Source organism: Petaurus breviceps, unplaced genomic scaffold, assembly GCF_028583685.1.
Source record: "Petaurus breviceps papuanus isolate PSGF00001 unplaced genomic scaffold, PetGlider_PUasm1.0 90654, whole genome shotgun sequence".
Classification (NCBI taxonomy): Eukaryota; Metazoa; Chordata; class Mammalia; order Diprotodontia; family Petauridae; genus Petaurus; species Petaurus breviceps.
In genome coordinates, this window is record NW_027187301.1 from 176,622 (window position 1) to 201,819 (window position 25,198).

Here is a 25,198-nt window from a genome sequence, read left to right on the forward strand (position 1 = left end):
TTGTGTTTAATCACATGCTGCCTCCACTTTGTCAGCCACTCAACACTTCTAACTTTTGAACAATATGCCTTTTATTTCAACCCTTAACCCAATCTTGACTGAGTTTCCTTTCTTAGTCCTCAATCTTTTAGTCACTTCTTCAACAGCTGACAAAGCTAACCACTTCTTTTTGTATTAATATTATCTCTTTCCTTGGCTTAAGGGACTACTGGACTCTCATGGTTCTTGCTTCTTCCTTGCTGACTCTTCACTGTTTTACCTCTCCTATATTGGCAGTCCCTAAGATCTTGTCTTTGGCCCATTTCCTCATTCTCTCCTTTTTCTCTCCCCTTTCCTAGACTCTTATCCATCCCTGCAAAGTGACTTCAATATAGATGATTCCTAATATTTGCCCCTGGCTTTTAACTGTTCTCCTGAGCTCCAGGACCAACATTTCTGACTATCTACTGAATCACTCTGCCTGGACATTTAACTGACACTCAAAATCAAAACGAATTCCTCATGTTTCCCCCAAATCTGCATATCCTTCTAGCTTCCTGTTAATTGAAATAGTTATGTGTTTTAAAAATATCTTGTGGCAGCGAGGTGGCACAATGAATAGAGCACCAGCCCTACAGTCAAGAGGACCTGAGTTCAAATCTGGCCTCAGACATCTGACACTTACTAATTATGTGACCTTGGGCAAGTCACTTAACACCAACTGCCTTACCTTCCCCACTCCAAAAAAAAAAAAAAGATCACTTTAGAATTTACAATGATCCGCTTCTACACAACACTTCATAGAGGCAGAAACTGAGGCTCAGAAAGGTGAAATGTCCATGTTCACATAGCTAGTAAAATAGCACCATTCTTTCAATCACCCAATTGCCCAGTCACTTTAGACCTTGGTCTAAAGTTATCCTCGTTCTTTCCTATCCTGCATGTGGAAATATGAAAATCAGTCTCTAAGATCTGTCAATTTGTTCTCTGTGATATCACAAGAAACTGTCTACTTCTCTGTTCCTATTATCATTATCCTAATTTTAGATCCTCATTATCTGTTGCCTGGTGAATTAATGCAATAGCCTACTAAACAGTTTCCCTACCTCCTATCTACCACACACACTGATTAATTTTTCCCATGCCCATATCCAAACATGTTGCTTTTTGTCTAGAAACTGAAAAGGATTTAAAGGTTTTTCATCACCTCCTCAACAAAATACAAACTCCCTAGCCTAGTAATCAAGGCCACTTACACTCTAAATCCAATCTACTTTTGCAGGTTTATGTTATACCACACTGTGACAACACATCTCATTCCCTAAAGTGATCCCAAATTTTCACCTTCATGTCTTTACTCATGCCATTCCCTTTTAAAAAGAGAAATGTATTCTGCTCCACCATCTGAAATCTTACCCATCATTCAAAGCTCAGTTCAGGTCCTCCATCCTTCAGAACATCTCTGATTCCTCAAGCTAAAATTATTCTCTATGACCTCCGAACTTACTGTAATTCTTACACACTTACATCATTATAATATTTGTGGCCATATTTTCCTATTTGACCATAAGTTCCTTAAGGCAGGGACAGTGTCTTACTTATTTTTCTCTCTTTCAGTGTCTTGCACAATACAGGTACCCAATAAGTTTAAATTATTCAAGTCTTTTATTTTTAAAATGTGAACAAAAACTGAATAATATCTAAATTCCAAAATTCAACCTTTTTTGCAGTAATAGGCAAAGCAATCAAGTCAAGTACTTCTAAAGTTTAAAAGTATTTCAGTATGATGATTGACAAATCTCCAAATGAACAATTTCCTTTAAAAACTTTCACTTTAAAAAAAGAAATAATCATCTGCAGAAAAAAGTGGCAGCCAAAGTAACTTTTATTATTATTATTTTCTCTTTTGGTTATTTTATCTCTTTATTTCCATAGGGCTCAGTCTCAAGCTTTTGCAGTGTTCTAAGTCTGGCACTATTTGGAGAAGAACTAGACAAAACATCAAAGCAGCAGACATTTTCTGTAGGTTTCACTTGCCCTAGTACCATCTCTCATGATGAAGACGTTATTAAAACCAGCAACAACTGGAGAATTTGTGGGACATTTTTAAGAACTGATGCTTTCTCTTTCCCCTTCTCAGTCTCTACCTTCTAGTGATGGGTTCTTTTAAGAGAGGGAAAATGAGAAATCCAAAGAAGGTGGAGTACTTCTGACCTCCCATCAAGTTTCCCATGCTGAAGTACGCCTGGTCCCCCTTCTCCATTTGGATCAGGACTCTTGCTGGCCACCTTGCAGGTCTCACTGTTTCCTAGCAAATGCTAGGATCACTGGTCGCCCATTTTACATCAGGCTCACCTAGAGAGCAAGTGAAAAGAGAGGCTCATATCAGAAAAGTAAACCTAGATATCAAACCCTGCAGTGAGCAGTGCCTGAGCTCTGAGCAACCTTCCAACAAAAAGCAGAAGGACCAAAAGGAAGGGTAAGAAAGGGCTTACTGCAGTTTATTGTATTAAGTAAGGAAGAGGGAGGGACAAAAGGAAAAACAAGTCAATCTCATTAAATTAATAATTTTAAGATACAGCACCTCTGTCCAAAATTTAGGGCTGTAAAATAATTCACTTCTGTTTTTAGCTGCCTTTATAAAGCAGGGTATTAAAGCACCTCATTAAAGCAAAGAGACATCATAGAGATGACAGGTCCAAATGGAAAGAGCAATTAGAGAGATGAACTCAGGAAACCTAGGATGAGACAGCCAAATTCCATGGCTATAGCCCAGGGCATCCCCAAGAGAATGCTATACATTCCCGGTACTACTTGTATTTCCCAAAAGGGGTAAATTGTAGTATTCTGACCCAGCATATTCAGGCTCCTTCTAAAAAGCTGATGTCCTCAGATATTTGAGCCCTTAGTGCCACTTAACTGGAAAATACTTTCCCATACAGACACAATGTAACCAAACCTCCAATTCTTATACCATATCAGTGGTCTAACAGGGAAGATAAAGGTTAAGTTACAGACTGGTTTCTCTCAGGTATAATAAGACTGGAAAAGGGCACAGGCTGCAATGCCTGAAATGTGTCTGTCCCCTATAACTAACTGCTTTCCCCTTAGGTCCTGAGCATTTTGCTGACTTTAAAAGCAAGAGTGAGTCCTCTTAGCTGAAGTCAAATGGGCAGTGAGGAAAACTTCTCTAGCAATGTTGCACTCCTATCTCTTGCTCTCCTATCTCTGCCCTGCTCCCTGTCTATGGGGATAGGTTTTACCGATAGAACAGAAGGTAAAGCAGTAATCAAATTCCCTTCTGAATTTGGTCAGAGTGGAATGTGGCTCTCTAGCCAAAGAATAAGAGAGTCACGGACAAGATGCAACCCAAGGCCTTTTCAAACAGCCAGGAGCCTATCAAGTCACCTGTATTCTACTCTCCACCAACCCTATCCCCTCTTCCCCATGCCCACCTCCCAATTTAGAGCTTCTTCCTCACTTGAATAAATGGCAGGGCATTAATCAAGTTCTTAACTTGAAAGTATCCTCACCCCTCCCCTTCAGATACTTTTTTCCATTCTAAGAATGGTTATGTTTGTCCCCATGTCATGCCTTGGAGAGAAAAATTTTGTGCTCTGGACACAAAAAGGAAAAGTTAGTTGAGATCATCTCTAATACAACAAACAAGGGCCCTCTCTGGCCCTTTATCACTCCAAAGACAAACATTCTTTGGCAGCCAAGATGATAAAACATATACTAGAGAAGCTCTTATGGGTGACAGAGCTGCCTGACAGGTTAAAGTTCATCAATCTCTTGTTCCTCAAACTAATGGAGTACCTCATGGATCAAAGGGTGATGTGGGAGGTGAAAATGCCATTGTAACGCTTGCCTTACAGTCTTCAGCATAAAAATTTTCCCATTCTTGGGGAGGTGCCTTAGTCATTCATACACTCACCTAGTATATCTAATCTAAGGAAGGAATCTGGGTGCTTAGATGAATAGCATATCAGCTGGATTAAATTTCTAGAGGAATTTTCCTAGGGCTCAAATATCCAGAAGAATCTGAGAAGATGATGTTTGAATGTTACAGGATTGCATGATCTAGCTGGGAGAAATAGCTGATAACAGGATTATGCTATGCTTTTTTGACATTACTAGAGTCTAAAAATGGAGTCTGATTTGTCTCACTCTGGGATTGCCTGATTCATTTTTCAATTTAGGGCTATAAAACCTTTATGCCACATTATAGCACTGAGTCCTTATAAAATCCAACTGAACTAAGAATGAATTCTGCAGCTCTACCCCGGCATTCTTAATTCCTAATATGGGGTAGAGATGGTTTTTTTCACATTACAATCATGGACAAATCAACTCAGTTTTTCCATTTTCCCTACCTCCCTCATCCAATTAAAAATATCATACAAGAGACTGCAGTAAAGTTCCCTTGGTTTCCTTCCCAGAAGGTTGTTTGAAGCTCAGGCTCTGTTCTCTGCAGTATTGGTTGTCTGGATTTACTCTTCTGATATAAGCCTTTTTCTTGCACTCTAGGTGATCTTGATATACAGATGGCTGATGACCATCCTGGTCTTTGCCAGGGAACATAATATAACACAGGAATCGTCTAGTAAAACAATCCTAATCCAAATGGAGAATGGGATTTGGGTGAATCTCAAGCTGGAACAGGGAAACTTGATGGAAGATTGAAGTACTCTACCTTCTCTTGATTTCTTGTTTTTCCTTCTTGAAGTAATTCATCACTGAAACAGAGTAGATGAGAAGACAGAAAGCGGGGGTGGGAAGAGATTAAAAAGAAGAGATATCTTGAACATGTTCTACAAATTTCAAAATCATTGTTCCATGTATATATACAATGCTCTGGACAGTGAGAAATATGGAGACCAGCAGCAAGTGAAACTTACATAAATGACTGCTATTTACCAGTCTGTTCCATTCCCCATGTAGCACCAGTCTTAGACCAATGTAGAATCCTGAGACCATGGATTGAATAGTAAAATAATAGAACTTAACAATCATCATTGTTACCAAAACAAAGCCCAATATACACAACAGTGACAGTAAAATAAATGAAAGTTATCACAGATAGATGCCACTTTTTTGCCCTTTTAGAAACATGTTTAATATGTTCTTAGCAAACTGAGATCAATATAATTCAACATAAAGATATCTGATGATTTATTTGGTACTTCATTATTTTCTCAAAATGATCACCAAAAATCCCAAAGATTGAAGATCTACACCAAATTAATTTCTGAAAATGATCCAAAGTAATTACAAATACTAATGGGAGTTGTGGCATTTTGATGTCATTTCTGGTTCTCAATTAATTGGCAATATATTTGATGGTTAAAATTGTCACTGCAAAATAGACTGAACATTAGTCGATCCTCTAGTTTGTCACATTAATAGAAAGTTAACTCCCTGGATGGATGGGTGTGAGTGTGCGCTCACCTTGTATTACCTTTGACTTTCCCCTCTCTCTCACGTGTTACAAGGATCCTATCGATCTCAGAGCCAAAATACTTCTTGTACCCATCCCATCTTTGGTCCTGCTGCCACCATCCTAGCAGAGGTTCTTAGTAACACCTGCCCAATCTACTCAGTATCTTATTTATGGCTCTTCCTACCTTTATACTTTCCTCCTAATCCTTCTTTCACATCAGTGACAGAATAACCTTTCTTATGCCAAGATATGTTCAATAATGAAAAATTTTCAGGGGCTCTCCTATTTATTGCCTATCAAGTTCAAATTCTTCTGCTTCCAAAGTCTGCCACCACTCTTTCCATCCGTAACTTGAGTGACTCTCTTCTATTTGGTTTCAGCCCAACTGGACTACTTTCTGCCCCCTAACTTTGTCCTATCCTTTTATGCTTCCAGAACTTTGTCCATAATAATGTCTACTTCTAGAATGCTTCTATTCCTTATCTTATCATACTGTATTTCTTTCCATTTTTTTATAACCCAACTCAAAATCTCTTCCACAAAACCAATTCCCAATAAACGGTAACAATCATCTCCCTCAGACATCAACTAATACTTTAAAAAAAACGTAATTCTCATCATGTTATACTGTACGTTATAGTATCTGTGTTGGTGTCTTAGCTCTCTACAAGGCTATGTGCTCCTTAGGCTCAGGAGTTACCTATTAAATTATATCTCTTCCTAGCACCTAAAACAAAGCTGATGCTCAGTAAACATTTGTTAATGCTCTTGTATCATGTGTGGACTGGGATATCAAAAGACAGCTTTTATGAATGGGGAAATAATCCAATATAGAAACCACGAACTTTCCTGATATTGCAATAGCATGGTAGTCAGACCAAGAATACTAAATAGACACTGGTAACTAACTAACAGTAATTTTAGACTCCCTTTTATGTCTGTGACAACTGTAAATCAAAGATGAGACACTACAAACATACGTTCCATGATAATGGTTTCCTCTATCACAAGTGCTTCCTAAGAATTTTTAAGTCTTTTTAACTAATAATTGTACAATCCAATACATTGCTATTAACTCAAAAAGAAGTTAACTTCAATGACTTAAACTGGAGTGTAACTATCAGCAAAACTATAGTTTTCACAGTGTATCAACAGTGTTCTTGCACTCCACAGTAATACACAAAAAAGTGAAGAAAAGTCCATACCTGTAATGTACAATTCTCTTTTCGTTTCAGGAACTCCACAAACCTCGCCACCACTCCTGGTGTGCTGATGACTTCATCAATAGGAGGGTTAGGTTCTGTTTCCCCCAGGGAAAAAAACACAAAGGAAAAAATTTTAAAAAGTTTAACTGTGTGTGTGTGTGAGAGAGAGAGCTCCAAAGCCCTCCATACTATTTTCCTCGTTCCTCTGTTTCCTTTATGAGAAAGGTTCTAATCTCCAAATCACAATTATAAAAGAAATATAAAATTTTGCACTAGAAGAGAACTTAGAAGTCATGTATTCTATAGAACCCCTTGATTTTATAGGTAATGATGCTATCTATTACTTTTTATTAGGATGGTAGATCACAGAGCTAGAAGGAACCTCAGAATCTAATCTGATCCCTTCATTTAACAGATGAAGAAGCTGAGGCCCAAGGAGGCTAAATGATTTGCCCAAGGTCACAAGGCAGTATAAGGCACAGACAAGTTTTGAAGTCCTATCCTCTGATTCTAAAAACAGTAGTTATTCTGCTGCAACAGGCTGTTTTCCAATACTAATACTGAGAGGTTACTATATGAGGCAACTGAGAACTGAAAAGGATATGTGACCCTGGGCTTCTCCCTCCATCTGACTAGAGATAGTGGAAAGTGGAGACTTCTTCCCAGACCCTCTCTTTAAGGAGGGTACCCAGTGCAGCCATCTCGTAACTTCTCACCAGCTGCACTCATCAGGGCTTCAACATGGTCTCCAGAAACTCATCATACTGCAAGATCACACCAACCTTGAAACTCTAACTTATTTTGTTTTTCTTGCCCCTTGGACTGCCCTGCTCCCCTTTCACTGGAGAGGGTAGAGGACAGATATCAGAGTTCTCCTCCCTGATTTCACCTATTCTATGATTGATGATATCTCCTTATAAAGGTGTAAAGCTCTTAGGGTCATCCACTAATGAAGATTTTCTTCTAGCACTGATGTCTCCTTAAAGTATTTATTCCCTGACTTGTCCTGCACTGTGTGAAAGTTTAGACTAAATGACCTGTAATGTTCCTTCCAGCTCTTAAGATTCTAAGACTTATTTGAGTCAAGGATATAACTTCATTCAACCCTAGTTAATTATGACGAACTGACCAACAACACACATTCAGACCATCAAAACCTTTGACAAATTGGTTAAATATTTTCAGTTCTAAACTAGCTACTTCAGTGGTAAATTAGGAACACTAAAATTAGAAATTATTTTCCTTTCAAATGATCTCTTATTTTTCATCAAAAAAGTGAATGAGGCTAAAAGGAGAGCTAAGATCTCTCAATTTAAATTTGAGTTGCTGAATGCTACTCTAATCAGTTAAGTGGTCTTTTATGCAGTAGGTTAGAAATGAGACAAAAACATCTTGGTTGCATTCATTCTAATCAAAGTAGGAAAAGACTGAAAGCATGGATTATAAATTATGTGTATTTTTCTTCTGATAATAGGACAGCTTAAAATATTCTGACATATAGTAAGGAATGTGTTTGTGGAAGTTATATTATGGAAATATCTATAAAATGTATACTAGTAAGAGATTCATAATTTACCTTTTGAAAGCAGTTTTCTAAACTTCTGGGTTGCTGAAAGTTGCTGCTCTGGGCTATTGGAGAATATCATTTCAATCATATCAGAGGTAATGACACCACCCTAGAATAACACAAATCACAAATACAATCAAATAACAGTTTTCAGAGTAAAACTAAATGAACATACTAGTAAAGGTTCACAAAAATAATTTTTAAAGAAAAATTTAAAGCATAAATAATGCAACAATGAGCAATCACACAAAGTTAGGTTTAACTTGTTTTGGTTTTTTTGCTTTTTTTGGGACGGCAATTGGGGTTAAGTGACTTGCCCAAGGTCACATGGCTAGGTTTGTGTGTGTGTGTGTGTTAAGTGTCTGAGATCAGATTTGAACTCAGGTCCTCCTGACTCCAGGGCCGGTGCTCTATTCACTGCGCCACCTAGCCTCCCCTTAACTTGTGTTTTAAATTAAAATACATGTTGAAATAAGATCTGAGTTCAAGTCCTGCCTCTTATGTAGAATAGCTATACAACCCTGGGCAAATCACTTAACCTCTCAATGTTCTATGTATCCCCGTAACACTATAAATTGTAAAGAAGTTGCTGACTTTCTGTTGAGTTTCCCCTGTGAATGAAATCACAGAGCCTTGTCCCTATCACTAACCTTTCATTTAGAAATTCAAGGAACCTTTTTTTTTTGCTTTTTGGAAGGCAGTTGGGGTTAAGTGACTTGCCCAAGGTCACATGGCTAGTTTTTGTGTTAAGTGTCTAAGGCCGGATTTGAACTCAGGTTCTCCTGACTCCAGGGCCGGTGCTCTACTCACTGCACCACCTAGCCGCCCCTTTCAAGAAACCTTAATGAAGTATACATCTTAGGAAGTGACTTACACCAAGAATACTATGGCCAAACTGTAGACATTGAAAAACAATAGAAAACAAGGTTAAGTTCAAAACAAAAGAAGGCTTTCAAGTAGGTTTACTTCACTTTAAGAGTTACAGTAAACATGACACTTTTTCAATTCAGTTCTATTATAAAAAAGAAAGATGTGTTCCAGACCCTTCTCTACTCACACCATAACCAACTTACCAGACTGTAACACAAGTATTTGTACCAGGTCTCCCCAACAGATTGTGAACCCCTTGAAGGAAGTGAGTACATATATTATTCATGTTTATACTTACCAGCACTAAACCCAATACCATGAACACAGAATGTGGTTGATAACTTCTTGCTAGATGAATGATCATTTAAAAGGATTTTCTTATGAACCATGAAACATTTATCAAAAGTTCAATTTGAGTATTTATCAGATTGACATGGATAAAGTCTATGCAGAACATATCACAAAGGTGTTTGTAAAGGTTCCAGGTTTTAGGACCTCCAAATGAACTTTGACAGATACAGTGATTGACTATGTACAACAAGAGCCAATCATATGCCCACTCAAAACTTTTCTTATGATTTAGGTACCACACATCTGCCTGTAGTTCAATGAAGTTACCTCTAGATGGTGATCTTTTCTGTGTGACAGCACAACAAGCAGTCTATTTAGAATCACTGAAAATTAATGCTGAGGAAGGCTCTCAAGACCATATTTCTAGAGGTATAACACACAAGAGACACCTTGTTGTAGGTTAGCTCTCAAAAGTGCATTTTGTTCTACTCAATCAATACTTTTTTAAAAAGTATTAGACTTGGGGGCGGCCAGGTAGCACAGCGAGTAAGAGCACCGGCTCCAGTGTCAGGATGACCTGGAGATCGAATCCCGGGCTCAGACACTTAGCACCCACCCAGAAACACCTGGCCGTGTAACCTTGAGCAAGTTACTTAACTCCAATTGCTTAGGGGCAGCCAGGTGGCTCAGCGAGTAAGAGCACTGGCTCCAGTGTCGGGATGACCTGGATCAAATCCGGGCTCAGATACTCAGCACCACACCCAGAAATAACTGGCCATGTAACCTTGAGCAAGTTACTTAACCCCAACTGTTTAAAAAAAAAAAAGTATTAGACTTTTTAGACAGCAGACAAATTTCAGCAATACAATGATCTAAGACAATTCTGAAAGACTTATGATGAAAAACGCTATCCTCCCCCAAAGGAGAACTTGATGGAGTCTGAATGCAGATCAACGCATACTTCTTTTTTCATCTATTTTTCTTGGATTTTTTTGGGCCATTTTCTTTCACAACATGACTAATATGGACATATGCATAACTGTACATGTATAACTTATATCAAATTACTTGTCTTCTCAACTGGGGGAAGAGGGGAGAAGAAGGAAGGGAGAGAATTTGGAATTCAAAATTTTTTAAAAAATGAATCTTAAGAACTGCTTTCACATGTAATTAGGGGAGGGATGAACTATTAAATAGAAAATGGAAGACAAATAAGCAGGCATCAACATGTCTGGCTAATTTAATCCTCCACATGGCAGAAGCTGAAGAGCCTACTTCCATACAGACATGACTTTAGAAAGTCCTAGAGTATTCAGACATTCTGTAACTGGTTCTGGTAAATGATAAAAGAGGAGCCTTTATGACTGGTTGCATAGCCATAATTTGGATGCATTCAAAAGGTTACCTAGAGTTTTAGGTATCTTTGGTTTGACTCCTTCCTGGCTAGTACTCTGGTAGAAGACATGAAGGAACAGGTTTTGGGTGCTTCCCATTTGAAGCCAACATATAGACCAGGAATATGGGCCTCTTGCTCTTTGCCACTTTCTTTCTTTCTTTTCTTTTTTTTTTTTTTTTTGAGGTGGGAAGGCAAGCCATTTGGGGTTAAGTGACTTGCCCAAGGTCACACAGCTATTAAGTGTGATCAAGTGTCTGAGACGAGATTTGAACTCAAGTTGTTCTGACTCCAGGGCCAGTGCTCTATTCACTGCGCCACCTAGCTGCCCCTCTTTGTCGCTTTCTATTTAGAAATTAGAGATGGCTACGATCCTCATGAGCTTCAAAATGTCAGGGGCCAAAGTCACCAGGAGGTCCAAAAGTAGAGTTCATGCTGGGTTTATCAAAAAATGATTCCATCATTGAGGCTCCCTGGAATAATGTTAATGACCAAGCTCATGATAACTGATATGTAGGACTCATCCAGAGGCCATGACATATTTGGAACTGAACCTGGTGGGAGACAAATACTACACAGAAGCTAAATTGGAGAACACTCTCCCCAGGAATCAAAGAGGAACATATGGTGGACAGTGCGCTTCTCCGGGTATGGGGTGAAAATGTGTATACTCCTGATCTTGCTATGTCTGTAAATTAAATACCCCCTAGTAAAAGCTAATTTATGTTAACTGATTAAATGTAATGAAGCCTTAATCAGTAGCAGCCAACACGGAGAAGAAGACACACCAAAAATGGAGGCCTGAACCAAATATATTGGAGAAAGACTCCCTGACTCCCTCAGGAGTACCAACTAGAACTCTTAGCAGAAGATACAGCCTGTATTGCTATGGAAGAATGAGGTCAGAGAGTAATAAGTACTTGTGGGGTCTTAACTGGGATGAAATTTTGCCCTTTGTATGTACTTATTTGCAAGGACCACCTTGGGAGAAATTCTTCACCCAGGACTTAAATTTTTGCATGCCCTGGTTTTCGGGATCCACTTGAGAAAAACTGTCAATTTCCTCCTTCCCATTTCAGGCTGTAATTGTATAGTTCTTCTGATGTTTGTTTCCCTTACAAGTTAGGTTCCTTTGAGACGATTTTTGTAGACCTTAACATTTGTTGCTTTCTTAAATGTTTAAGCATTTTACTAACTGTATTAATTTTGTAAACAATATTAAAAATATAGCCTTGCACCCCTAACGTTCTCGTGCCTTCTTGAGAAATGCTCATATTTTCTTTTTCTGTTTAAACAGACTTAGACTGCTTGCTTGCCTTCTTGTGAGAACCTCATATATTGCAAGGCCTTAGGCAAAGTTTTCCTGACTTCCTGAAACCCCAAGTAATCAATCCTTACTGCTTAATCCCATTCTGGAGAGTTTTTCCAAGGCTCCTGTTTTGGGCTTACTTGATTTAACTAAGCCTACTTGTTCAGCTACTTCGTGAGCTTAATTCCAGTAGTAGTAGCATAGAAGTGGCAGGGATCCATTAGAGGATATTTATCTAAAGTCCTCTGGAAAAAGGACCAAAAGAAATCTGCCTACATCTCCAAGAGGATCACCTCTTGTAATAGGACCTCTTAGAGAAACTTTGCTGTGTCCTGCATAAAAAGGGAAATCTAGAAAACAAGACTATCCAACTAGATGGTCTTATGTACTAAGAGAATCTAAGACAGATGATTTCTCACCTGAAGAATCTGCCATCAATTACATAACTATAAAGATGTGGTCTGCTGTCAAAAATAGTTTACAAAAGACTATCTATTCTCTTCTCATACCATGATTAAGAACATTTTTCCTACACATACCAATTATTCAAAAAAAAAAAATTTTGATGAGATGGGGAACAGAAGCATGGTCAGTAGTTATTGCTGATCTTGATTGCTTTTTTTTTTGTAATAATAACACCTATGATTATTTCAGTTGTCTAGTACTATATATCCCTCTTCAAAATATCTTGAGAATCAATCCCTCAAAACCCTTTAAATTGTATAACCACAAGGATAGGCCTCCTCCTTGTCCAACTGGTCCAACTACTCTTCTCACCTTTTTTTAGGTGTCATTTTAGATTCCTCAAATAGCAAAATAAGGTTGGATATGTCAAGAGTTCAAATGCAATGGTTCCAATGTCAATGATAAGAAAATTAATTTGTTATACTGATAGATCTTATCCCACTTTGCAAATCTTTCATTTTCCTCCTTGAAAGGTCTCAAGGTTTCCCTGGATCCCTGACCAAGTTTATTAAAAACATGGCTTTCCCTCCACTGTTTGTTTCAGGCTGTTTCTATGTGATGCTACTCATCTATATTATTATAGCCAAAATGTAAATGGTTTCTTCAGTAATTTGTTCAGTTCTAAAATTTCCCTTTTGTTTACCTTTCTATTAGACTTAACCAAAACTGAGAGAGGAACACTGAAGCTTCTTGTCACTGTCTTTTTTTTTTTTTTTGCTTTTTTTAGAGGAGGAAAGGTAGGGCAATTAGGGTTAAATGACTTGCCCAAGATCACACAGCTAGTTTTGTGTTAAGTGTCTGAGGACTCATTTGAACTTGGGTCCTCCTGACTCCAGGGCTGGTGCTCTATTCACTGTGTCACCTAGCCACCCCTGTGTTACTGTGTATATCTCCTTGTAGCTCACTTCATGTTTCCTTTATGAATTTAGAGGCAAAGGCATCTGGAGCTTCTAAGTTTAACAGTGATACTGGTGAGCTGTCTATGCTTCTTTTCAGCATAATACAGTTTTCTTGTTTATCCCTTTTCGTTTTGAATGTTCGTTTTTGCTTTTTCAAATTAGCAATGACTTAAATTCCTGCTTTTTTTGGGGGGATTCACTTGATACATAATTTTTTCTGGTCCCTTATTTTTATTTTATTTTAAAAATGTACTTCTTGTAAGCAACATATCTGTAGGGTTTCATTTCCTTATCTAATCTGTTACTCTTTCATTCTATTGGGCCATTTAATTCATTCACATTTAAAATCATGAAAGTTCCATTTATATTTTTCACCACGTCTAATATTTTTTTTGTCTTCTGCTGTAAATACAGTCTCTTTTGTTATCTTAGTTTAATTTACAGTTTAAGGTGGCCCTGTTCCCACTGGCTCTCTCCCCCTCACCTTGGAGTCCCCTTCCCCAAACTCCTGCCTCCTGTTTGTTAGCCTTTTTCAAGTTCCTTTTTCTTGCTTTTGCTTTTAGTTATTTTATTTTCCTCTGTTTTTTCCCTTTCAGTTAAGTAGTCAAGAAGAATCCCCTTTCCTCTCCTCCCCCTTCACCTTTTTTTCTGTTTAGTTTTTAAAATTTCATTGTACATTTTTTCTAAAGTTTTCCCTTATTCTTTTTATTTGTCTTCCCTGTCTTTCTATATTTATTCTTTGCTTGATGATCTCTAGACTTATTAGTTCTCCTTTATTCTCTCTAATGGGCAGATAGGGGGCACAGTGGATAGAGTATCAGGTCTGAAGAAAGGAAGACTCATCTTCCTGAGTTCAAATCTGGCCTCAAACACTTACTAATGGGGTGACCTTGGGCAAATGACCTGTTTGTGGTCCTCAGTGGTCGTCATCTATAAAATGAGCTGGAGAAGGAAATGGCAAACTACTCCAGTATCTACACCAAGAAAAACCCCAAGAGGGGTCACAAAGAATCGGACATGACTGAAATGAATGAATGACAACATTCTCTGTATTCTTCATGGAAAAAAAAAAACTTTTGAGATAAAGATTTTGCGTTCTCTTTTGTAAACAGTTTATATTATCACCCTGTCTTCCTCCTTGCCCTGCTTGCTTCTCTCTCTCTCTCTCTCTCTCTCTCTCTCTCTCTCTCTCTCTCACAAATACAAATTCCTCCAGGTACTTACTTAAGCACCACATCCCAGGAGATCAAACCCATTGTAAAGTCTCAATCTTTCTTTATAGAATATCTCTTCCCATATGAAGTATTCACCAGCAGAGTGCCTTCCCACCACTAAAAAATATTTTTCTCCTTTGCTTCTCTCTTTTTCAATCCTTCTGTTAGCCTCCTAATCATCCATTCCTCTGTAGGCTCTCTCCTTCCTGAGACTACAAGTTATTTTTTTTGCCTTTTGGAGGACAAATGGGATTAAGTAACTTGCCCAAGGTTACACGGCTAGTTTTTTTGTGTGGGTGTTAAGGTGACTGAGGCCGGAACTGAACTCGGGTCCTCCTAACTCCGGGGCTGGCGCTTTACTCACTGCGCCGCCACCTAGCCGCCCCTAAGTTATTTTCTTTTCACTAATCAAACTTTGACTTGATTCGGGTACATCACATATTCTCATCTCCTTTCTCTTCCTTTCCCCCTTCCCTTTTCATCCACCCTCCCATTCTCAAAGTTAACCCCACAAAAAAAAAAAAACCCAAACACTGATTCACTTGTAGGTAGGTTATTGTGAGATGCAGTTCGTGATGCTACAGATCTGCTTCCCCACCATCACTTTTTTTTTTTGCTTTTTTGGAGGGAAATTGGGGTTAAGTGATTTGTCCAAAGTCACACGGCTAGTGTTAAATGTCTGAGGCCAGATTTGAACTAAGGTCCTCCTGACTCCAAGGCCAGTGCTCTAGTCATTGCGCCACCTAGCCACCCCTACCCCTCCACCATTACTTTTATCAGACCTTTTTTTCTTTTTGCTTTTTTAGAGGGGGAAGGCAGGGCAATCGGGGTTAAGTGACTTGCCAAGGTCACACGGCTAGTGTTAAGTGTCTGAGGCCAGATTTGAACTAAGGTCCTCCTGACTCCAGGGCCAGTGCTCTATTCACTGCACCACCTAGCCTCTCCCAGACCTTTTCTTTCGTCCTTGTCTACTTGTGTACGTTTGGAAAGAAATCTCTTAATGGTCCGTTATTTTGTTATTGTGGTGTTTGGTTGCTATATTTGTTTACCCATCTGGTATTTCTAGCATCTGGGCTGCTTAAGAAGAAAATAATCTCTTCAGATCTGTTTTCTTTCTAGGTATGTTTTAAATTCTCGTTTTGATAAAATGGCCATCTTTTTTTCATTCATGGTCAGTCTCAAATTTGCTGGTTAGGTCACCCTGGACTGCATCTTGTGTGTGATCGCTCTTTGGAACACATTACTTCACGTCCTACTACATTTTCTAGTGGATGCAAAATAGTCTTGTGTTAATCAAATTCCCTTTCCTTTATATTTCAAGGTTTTTCTTCTGGTTGCTTTCAGAATTTGTTATTTTCTCAATTGGATCATTAGGCTATAACCATTATGTGTGTTGGAGTTTAAAGGTTAGGGTTTTGCTTTGTTCTTTTTTTTGGGGGGGAAGAGGGGGAGTGATTGCCATTTTCACTTTCCATGTTCAGAAGTTCTGAGTAGTGTTCTTATATTATTTCTTGCATTACATTGGTTCAGAGTTTTTTGACTTGTCATGTTCTTCTGGAAAACCTGTAAATGACTGAAGAAACTGAGGCTATTTAGTTACAAGACAAAAGATTAAGCTGTTTTCAAATATACAAGAGTGCGTAATTCAGAAAAGAAGTTAACTTCTCTCTTACTCCAAAAGGCACAGCTAGAACAAATATGAAGACATTAACAGCGGGACAAAATCTAGATCTTTATAAGTAAGAACTAACAACAGCAGTGTCTAGAAATGGAATTGAACTCATTTAGTAAGTTTCCCCATTACAGCAATTATTTTAAAAGAGGATGAATGATTATCTACCAGAAATACTACAGATTATATAGAACAAATTCTTACAATGGATGGCAGGTTGAGGTAGATCGTGATCTCTGAGGCTTCTCCCATTTAGATTTTATGATTCTTAAAAAGCAGAAGAGAAATAAACTACTTGGCCTTGGTGAGGATAACAATAGTTAAGCCATAACTAGTAACAGGTGAAAGTTAAATCAGGCAAGTTCTAATCTGTACCTAGGCATTTTATTTGTTTAAAAATCTCTCTATATGGCCATCTTTCCTTAACATCTGAGAAACACTGCTTTAGAAATATTAGATACCAGCTTTGAGTAATTTATATTGCTACTTTAAGCTAACTAGAGTTTATATAACATTTTAAGGTTTTCAAAGCTCTTTGCATATATTATCTCATTTGATCCTCACAACAATCCTGTGAGGTAAGTATTACTAGCATCCCCATTTTATAGATTAAGAAAATGAGGCTGAGAGAAGTTAAATTATTTGCCTAGGTCACAAAGCTAATGTCTAAGGTTTTAAGATTCAAATTCAGGCCTGCCTCACTCCAAGTCCAACACTAACAATTATCCAAGCTACTAAAAGAATAAATATTATCTAAAATTATACACTATGCCATTTTAGCCTTTTTTAAAATATGTAACTGAGGAAAGGCTATTCATTGGACCTAAAAACTCCTTGAAGATTTGTTTACCTGGTGTAAGCCAATAGAATCGCAATTATAGTGCCTAAGAAGAAATACTAGCCTCTACAGTCTGGGCCTTATTTTTATACTAAATCTATTCAATGACAGCAAACCTGAAAATGCTGCTAGTTATCTTTAAGAGAGGGTAGCCTCCAAAGGATAAGAGAAATCAGATCAGTTTAGGTGCAGCTTAAAAAAAAAAAAAGCACTACTAGGTAAGATTTCACCTAGTTTTTTTTTTTTTCTCCTTTCTAGTATGAGGTCTTGGCATGCTTAAAGGTAATGGGTTTTTAATTCTTCCTCGTAACTCCCTAGACAATTAAAAAAAATGTTCCTAGATGATCTCCTTTCCATAATCACCAATCTATGAAGGTAAATAGAGTTTCCTTAAATGCTTCCAGCTAGACTATAGATGGCATGTTACTGTACAAGCAGTTGACATGGCTAAAGGTTTGATTTACAAATTCATGAGTTCAGAAACTTGGTTACCTGTTAACCAATGGGTTATCAAGATGATAAGGCCCTGGGGTGGCCAGGTAGCACAGCGAGTAAGAGCACCGGCTCCAGTGTCAGAATGACCTGGAGATCGAATCCCGGGCTCAGACACTTAGCACTCACCCAGAAACACCTGGCCGTGTAACCTTGAGCAAGTTACTTAACCCTGATTGCTTAATAAAAAAAAAAAAAAAAGATAAGGCCCTAAGGAAATTACATAGATAGAATGGGAAAGATTCTGGATCTGTGATTTAATTTGTACAGAAATTTTCCACATGAGAAAAAAACCCTTGATAAATACAAGTTGTCACTCCCTCCACAACTTATACTCTTACAGATATGCCTAGAGTATGAAAGGTTAAGTAGTTTGCTCAAGCTGAAACAGACATTATGAGTCAAAGGTGGGACTTGAATCCATGTCTTCTGGTTCTAAGACTATCTACTATCCCATGCTGCTTGTATGAAATGGTAAGGGATACCAGAAATCATTTTTATCCCACCTTCTCATTTTAACATCAAAGAAAGCAAAGCCCATAGAAAAGTGATTTGTCCACAGTTACACAACTTGTTAGTGACAGAGTGGTGATTAGAACGCAGCCTAGCTTCTAGGTCAGTGTTTTATCTACTAATCTGCAAAGCTGAATTTCAGTTAAATTCAATAAAACATACATTACTAAAAAAATATAAATTTATCATTTATGATTTGCTATAAAATTCACCAATTTAATAATGTCATCTTTTTTTTATTAAACTGGACTAAGTACATTAAATAATAGCTCAAAAGGCCATTTGGTAAAGAACTGTTTAGTGCAAAATGAGCTGACCTTCATATGTGATATTTTTATGAAACAGGGGGCACCTAAATGAATTGTGCTTCTCCAGTTTACAGGGATAGTCCAATCTCAACTATCTAGACTGATCATCTAGAATCAAAGTCCTACTCTTCTACTTCTCTTTTATCTAGATTCTATAAGCATAAACATTTATTATTATATCTTTTCTTCATTTCCATACATTTTCATAATGTATTATAATCTCCAAAATTATCTATTAGTGACAATATTTTTTCAGTATCATCCTGAGGACAAAGGATGACACATAAGTCCTTTTCAGGTTTTGAAGAGACGAAGCAGGAAATTACAAGAATTTCTGCAGGTATCCTGTTCCTATTACTAATTCAAAAAGAAAAAGCTTGAGAAAATTACCAAAGACCTAGAAGAATATATCATACAATACTTACATGCAAAATATCTCCCTTTCCTCATCTCTCATTATCTACACATGCAGAAAAGTTTGGATAAGAATGTCGGCCATATAATTAAGTTCTAGATCTTTTTATAGTCTCATAACAAGTTCTAAATATATACATTTAAAACATATATTAAACTTTATATCGCAAATTATTTTTTCTTGGAATTTCAGTAAGTCTTATTGAATTACGTATTCTTACTAATGCTGAATGATATATTAATCTATCTTAAATATTCTTTAGTATATTTTGGAGTAATTTTTTCCTAAGCACAGGAACATATTTCAATTACTGACATTAGGAATCAGAATCTATGATTTCATTTGGAGAAAATTATAGTTTTTTACATGTTTTTTTTTTCTTAAAATGAGATAAATATAAAATTTCCCAAATAAATTATATTATAAAATTCCACCTGTTTAATTCGCTTTATCTTTATGTTAAAATTACCTCTGGTTAAATGAAATCAATAATGTCAGCATTTTAAGGTTTGCAAAGCACTTCATTATAAATCTTATGTTGTTACAAGTCTGAAGTAAGAACTATATCTATCTCCAGTATACACATGAGAAACTGAAACAGAGAGGTTAAGTGACTTGTCCAGGGTTACACAGCTATTAAATATCCAAGAGATATTTAATACAATTAAATATCTTAAAACTCACGTGTTCTAGACTCTAACTCTGGCACTATCAAATATGTTTGCTTGTGGTGGGAAGTGGGGAAGAGATAACCTACAGACAAAATACTATTCTGAGTTATATAACAAGTTTCCTTAAATTAAAAGAAAACTAACACTGACAATTTTTTTTAGAATTAAAAATGTTTGCCTTTCACATCTCACTTACTGATGCCATCTCCATGTTATTGATTTGGGCCTCATGGAAACCTCCATCTGACATTACTTCTTCTTCTGCTTCTTCTTCTGCTGTGGCGACATTTCTTCGCTTGAACAACTGAAAAAGAAAAGTCTTTTAAGAACAGCATTCCATGTGCTGAGAAAAGTGTCTAAAATGCTGATATACTTTAACCCAAAGATAGACATATGCCCCAGAGAAGTTACAACAAGCATCTATCAAGCATCAGACCAGGCTAAGGGCTCTCACATACACCAAGATATCCATAGCAGCACCTTTTGTAGTAACAAAGAACTGGAAACAAAGTAAACACTCAATGTCAGGAGAATCCTTAAACAAATTATGACATAAGAATCCAAGAAAAAAAATTATACTATAAAACAAAAAACTGAAGATTTCAGAGAAGCCAAGGAAGACAGTGAATGAAAGGAAACTAGGGAAATAATATACATAATGAGCATAACAATGTAAAGAGAAAGGAAGAAGTAAAGGAGGAGGGAAGGAGTGAAGAAAGGGAAAAGGAAGAAAAAAATGGAGGGAGGTAAGGGAGAGGGAAAGAGGAAGGAACAGTAATTATAGTGCCCGAATTTGGCCCAAGAAGAGATTTGAGAAAATCTACCTTATTCTCTTCCACACAGAGGCAGGGGACTGATGATTATGCAAAACTGGGTATACTATAAATATTGATTGGTATTCCTATATCATTTATTTCCCTCTTTAGTTTTTAATTTCTATCATTAGGAATGGGTCTGAGTAGGGATGGGAAGGCATATATTATTAAAAACTATTAAATATAGTCTTTATATAGATTACAATTTTATATAAATATATAAAACTATATATTATTATAAACTATTAAAAATAAGATCAGCTTAAAAAAAAAACAGGATTCCAGTGGAACTCCTTAGTTTATACAAGTTGTTGAGAAAACTGAAAATGGAAAGCAGTTTAGCAGAAATGAGGTTTAGACTAACATCTTACACTAGATTAAAGGCCATATCATAAAAAAAAAATTAGAAAAGAATTAGATCAAGTACCTTTTATAAGCTAGAACTAGACTGTGAATTTTTAGCCAAACAAAGGATAGAGTCAATCATAAAAGGTAAAGATTACAAATTATGGAAATATTCAGTCTATGTTAGAGATAAAGAAAGATAAGCACTCTAATAGACTTTTGGTAGAGCTCTGAATTAGTCTAACCACTATGGAAAGTAATTTGGGATTACACTTTAAAAAGTTACCAAAATGACCATATTCTCTTGATTACTGCTAAAGATACACTCCAAGAAGATAAATGACAAAAAAAATGGGGAGGTGGGGGGGAGAGGAATGCATGCACACCAAAATGAGCATCACAATTTGCAGTTGTAAAGAGTTGGGAAACAAAAATTTATGCTGAGTGACTGAGGAATGATTTAACAACTGTGGAATATGAATATAAGAGAATATTATTACTGTACTAAAAAGAAATTGCAAATATCAAAAATACAGGAGTATGAGAAATCTTACAAAATGATGCAAAGTGAAGCAAACAGAACCAGGAAAACATAGGCACAATGACTACAGTGTAAATGAAAATAAATTAATAAATAAATTAAATAAAAATTAAACTGAAAAATCAAATTTTAATTACACCAAGCTTGGGCCCAAAGAAGAAATGAAAAATGCACTTCACTACCTTCAATGGAAAAACAGGAGACTGTGGATGTGGAAAAGAATACACAGAGTACAGATATAAGCAGGTTTTTTTCCTCTTTATTTTTCTTGCTTTTTCCTCCCTGAAAAATGGCTAACATGGAAATAAATTCTGTATGACTTCGTATGTGTGTTTGTGTGTGTGTATGGGGGGTGTAATATATGAATAAATAAAATGGGTATTGTATTTTTTGCCTTCTCACGGAATGATGGAGGGCACAGAGGCAAGGAGAGAATTTGGAACTGAAAATTAAAATTTTTTAAATGTTCAGAAAAGAGAAAAGAACATATACTGTCAGGCTCAGCTGATATATTGGTTAATTTTACTGAACTTTTTATTTGGTAATATGCTTATTTAAGAAAAATATATTCCTACAATGGTAATAATCAAAAATGCATGCCTCATTCTGCATGTTATGTCTACCACCTCTCTGTCAAGAGGCAAATAACATGCTTCATCATTACTCCTCTGGAATTGTAGTTTGTTATTGCATTAAGAAGGTCTCTCAAGTCTTACAAAGTTATTTTCTTCACATTGTTGTTAATTGTATAAACTGTTCTTTTGCTCACTTCACTTGACATTACTTCATATAGGTATTCTCAAGGTTTTTCTGAAACAGTACATTTGATTATTTCTCATAGTATAATATTCTACTATCCCATAATTTGTTCAGTCATTCCCCAATAGATGGGCACTCCCTTAGCTTCCAGTTTTTTGCTACTCTAACAAGAGCTGTTACAAATATTTTTGAACACATGGGTCGTTTTATCTTTTGCTGGTCTCTTTGGGGTAGTGTCTAGGACAAAGAATATGCATAGTATGTTAACTTTTTGGTCATAATTCCAAAGTGTTTTCCAGAATGACTATACCAGTTCAGAGCTCCATCAACAGTAGATTAATTTGTCTATTTTCCTATAGTTCTTCTAACATGTCATTTTCCCTTTTAATCTGATGAGTGAAAAGGTAGAACCTCAGAGTTATTTTTAACTTTGTTCTTTTAGTTTTTCTCTAATGTTCTTTTTAAAAAATGCAACAAATTTTTTCTTGTCCATTTTTAATTTGGGGGGAGGGTAGGCTGTAGAGTTATGTTTGGTAACGAAGTTGAGAAAATAAAAAAAAAACCAAAAGATATCTCCCCAAAATGGGCACTTCAAAAATTAAGATTTCAGCATCTAAACAAGGAATAAGCTACTGTCCTGGTGGATGAGATTCTTCAATGAAGTGGTATACCATAAAGGTGATTATTTTTGATGGCTACTATTTGTTTTTAAAACTATCTGGTTTAACTTGTTATCCTGTGCAGGGTAATGAAAAATTAAATAATATACAACTTCCCTTATATGCACAGCACAACTTTTTTACTGATAACAATGTTTATCAGCAGGTTGCCCCTTAAAATACTGGTGCTTTCTTGATTGTATCAGAGAAGGAGCAGCATGACCTTTGTGATATTTAATTACCTACCACAGGTTATGATAAAGCATTGATTTGGTCTTGTTACTCATTTGTGACAGCAAGATGGAAATTGTTTCAAACTGCTAAAAGTGTGGATGTATAGTCTTTTAGTTCTTATGTTTCAAAAGGCAGTGTGGTATAGTGGAAACAAATCACTGATTCTAAAAGTCAAAAGGACCTGGGTTCAAATTCCACACTGATATTTATTAGCTATGTGACAAACTCTCAGAGCTTCAGTTTCCTCATCTGGAAATGAGTGGGCTGGACTTGATGGTCTCTGAGAACTCTTCTATAAATAATCCTATGAACTCTCTTCTGGAAAAAAGTATTCATGATATATAGGCATGGGGCTACTTTTTCTTAACTATAAACCGTATTTTCAAACATTTTTCACCACATTCCTCTACTTCAACCTTTACAGTAAAGGCATATTAAGGTATGTGATGACTTTGGTTTAGAGCATCTTCACAATTTCTCTACTTCTTCAACCTTGACAACAGATTTCATTGCTTAAACTGTCATTACCTTAATGGTGGACCAAGTATGCCATACAATGATGTCTTTAGTTAATGTCTGACTGATTAAAAATAACTCCTCTTTTTCCACCTCCAAGGGCAGCCTATGAGGCATCCTTCCATTTAACTAGAACTTCTTTGTTCCTCCTAGTTTCCTTTCTATCAAAAATTAGTGCTATCCAAAAGTAGAATGGATAAATGGGAAGCAGTGAATTTCCACGCAATAAAAGCAAATGCTGGATCCCTTTGTCAGGTATGTTGTAAAGGGAATTCTTTTTAAAGAATGAAATGGACTAGTTGGTCACTGAAGTCCTTTCTATCTCTGAAATTTTACGATTCTGAACAATGTCAATACTGCTATTTTCAGTTCCTCAGTGTGTGTGTGTGTGAGGGGGGGAAGGGGGGGTCAGGAACACCAAAGTTCAAATCCAGCCTCAGATACTTAATAGTTTTATGAGCCTGGCAAGTCACTTAACCTTTCTCAGGCACAAATTTTTCCTCTCATTACAATCATCTCAGGATTATTGTGAAGATCAAATGAGATTTTTATTTATACATGTATATATGTAAACTTACATATTTTATTTATATAGTTACACATAAATTATATGTAAATAAAAATTTACACACATACTCATCTGTACATTAATATAGTATTTATATAGAAAAGTATAGTTTATAATATATTCATATGTATTTATATAGTACTCATATGTAAATAAAATCTGCATATGTACATATACATGCATACACTTGATCTTCACAAGAATATTATGAAGTGGGTGCTGAGGAAAGTTAAGTGATTTGCCCAGGGTCATAAAACTATTAAGTACCTGAGACAGCAGACAGACAGAAAAAAATCTAATATATGCATGTATATATGTATATACACATCCTCTCTCTTACTACCCTCAACACAACAGTATATGTGTATGTATACATCTGTATATAGATTTTTATCTAAAAGAGCATATAAATATTAGATATGCATGTATTTTGTGTGTATGTATGTATACATACACATATATAAATTTTATCTTCACAATAACCTGGAAATAGGTGCTATTCAATACCTGTTTTACAAATGAAAAATCTGTGGCTAAGAAAGCTTAAGTGATTTGTCCAGAGTCATAGAACAAGTAGGTGTCTGAAGCTGTATTTGAATTTAGGTCTTTCTGGTTGTAAATCCAGCAATCCATTCATTATATACCACTTAGAAGCCTCACGTAAGATCAAAGAAGGATCTCATGTTTAGAGTATCAATAATTAAATAATATTTATAGATTGCCTAAAGACGATGATTTCGAGTATCCTCTACCCTTGTCACTGTAGACAATTAGAGGGGAAGAAGACACTCAGAATTGAAGGCTACTTTGACATCATCTAGTGGTGATACTCCGTATTTGACTCTTGAATAAGCAGACTCAGGATGTTATTAGGACTGTCGTCAAAGCTGTTTCCGCTCAGTACAACTCACTATAGTTTGTGTTTCTTTGGCAAAGCTTTCTAGAATCCAAGGTTACTTTTATTCCATGATAAAGCACTAGACTAGGACTTATGTCAAAAGTTGAAATGATCAGAAAAGTCAATAGGATTGAGAAACTATAGAGATATCCATAAACATTTGCTCACTGCAGGAGACATATAGGAAAGAGAGAACTACTGTGAATTAAACAAGTCTGTATTTTTGTATTATAGTTTATTATCTACTTTTCAACAATGTTATGGTGTCTTCAAAGACTGACATAAGCACCAGTTAGTTTACAAAGAGAGACTATGTTCA

The 25,198-nt window shown here is 36.4% G+C and overlaps 1 protein-coding gene across 2 annotated transcripts in view; it reads right to left on the reverse strand.

The window, feature by feature from the left end:
* The window catches only part of KPNA1 (karyopherin subunit alpha 1), a 92,001-nt gene that overhangs the window by 22,575 nt on the left and 44,228 nt on the right, over nucleotides 1–25,198 (reverse strand). For both annotated transcript variants that reach the window (XM_069064922.1, XM_069064923.1), the window contains exons 3-5: nucleotides 19,741–19,848; nucleotides 8,204–8,303; nucleotides 6,628–6,722 (exon numbers count right to left, since the gene is read on the reverse strand). In XM_069064922.1, the coding sequence (XP_068921023.1) occupies nucleotides 6,628–6,722; nucleotides 8,204–8,303; nucleotides 19,741–19,848 (303 nt within the window). The remainder of the gene's footprint in view (nucleotides 1–6,627; nucleotides 6,723–8,203; nucleotides 8,304–19,740; nucleotides 19,849–25,198) is intronic.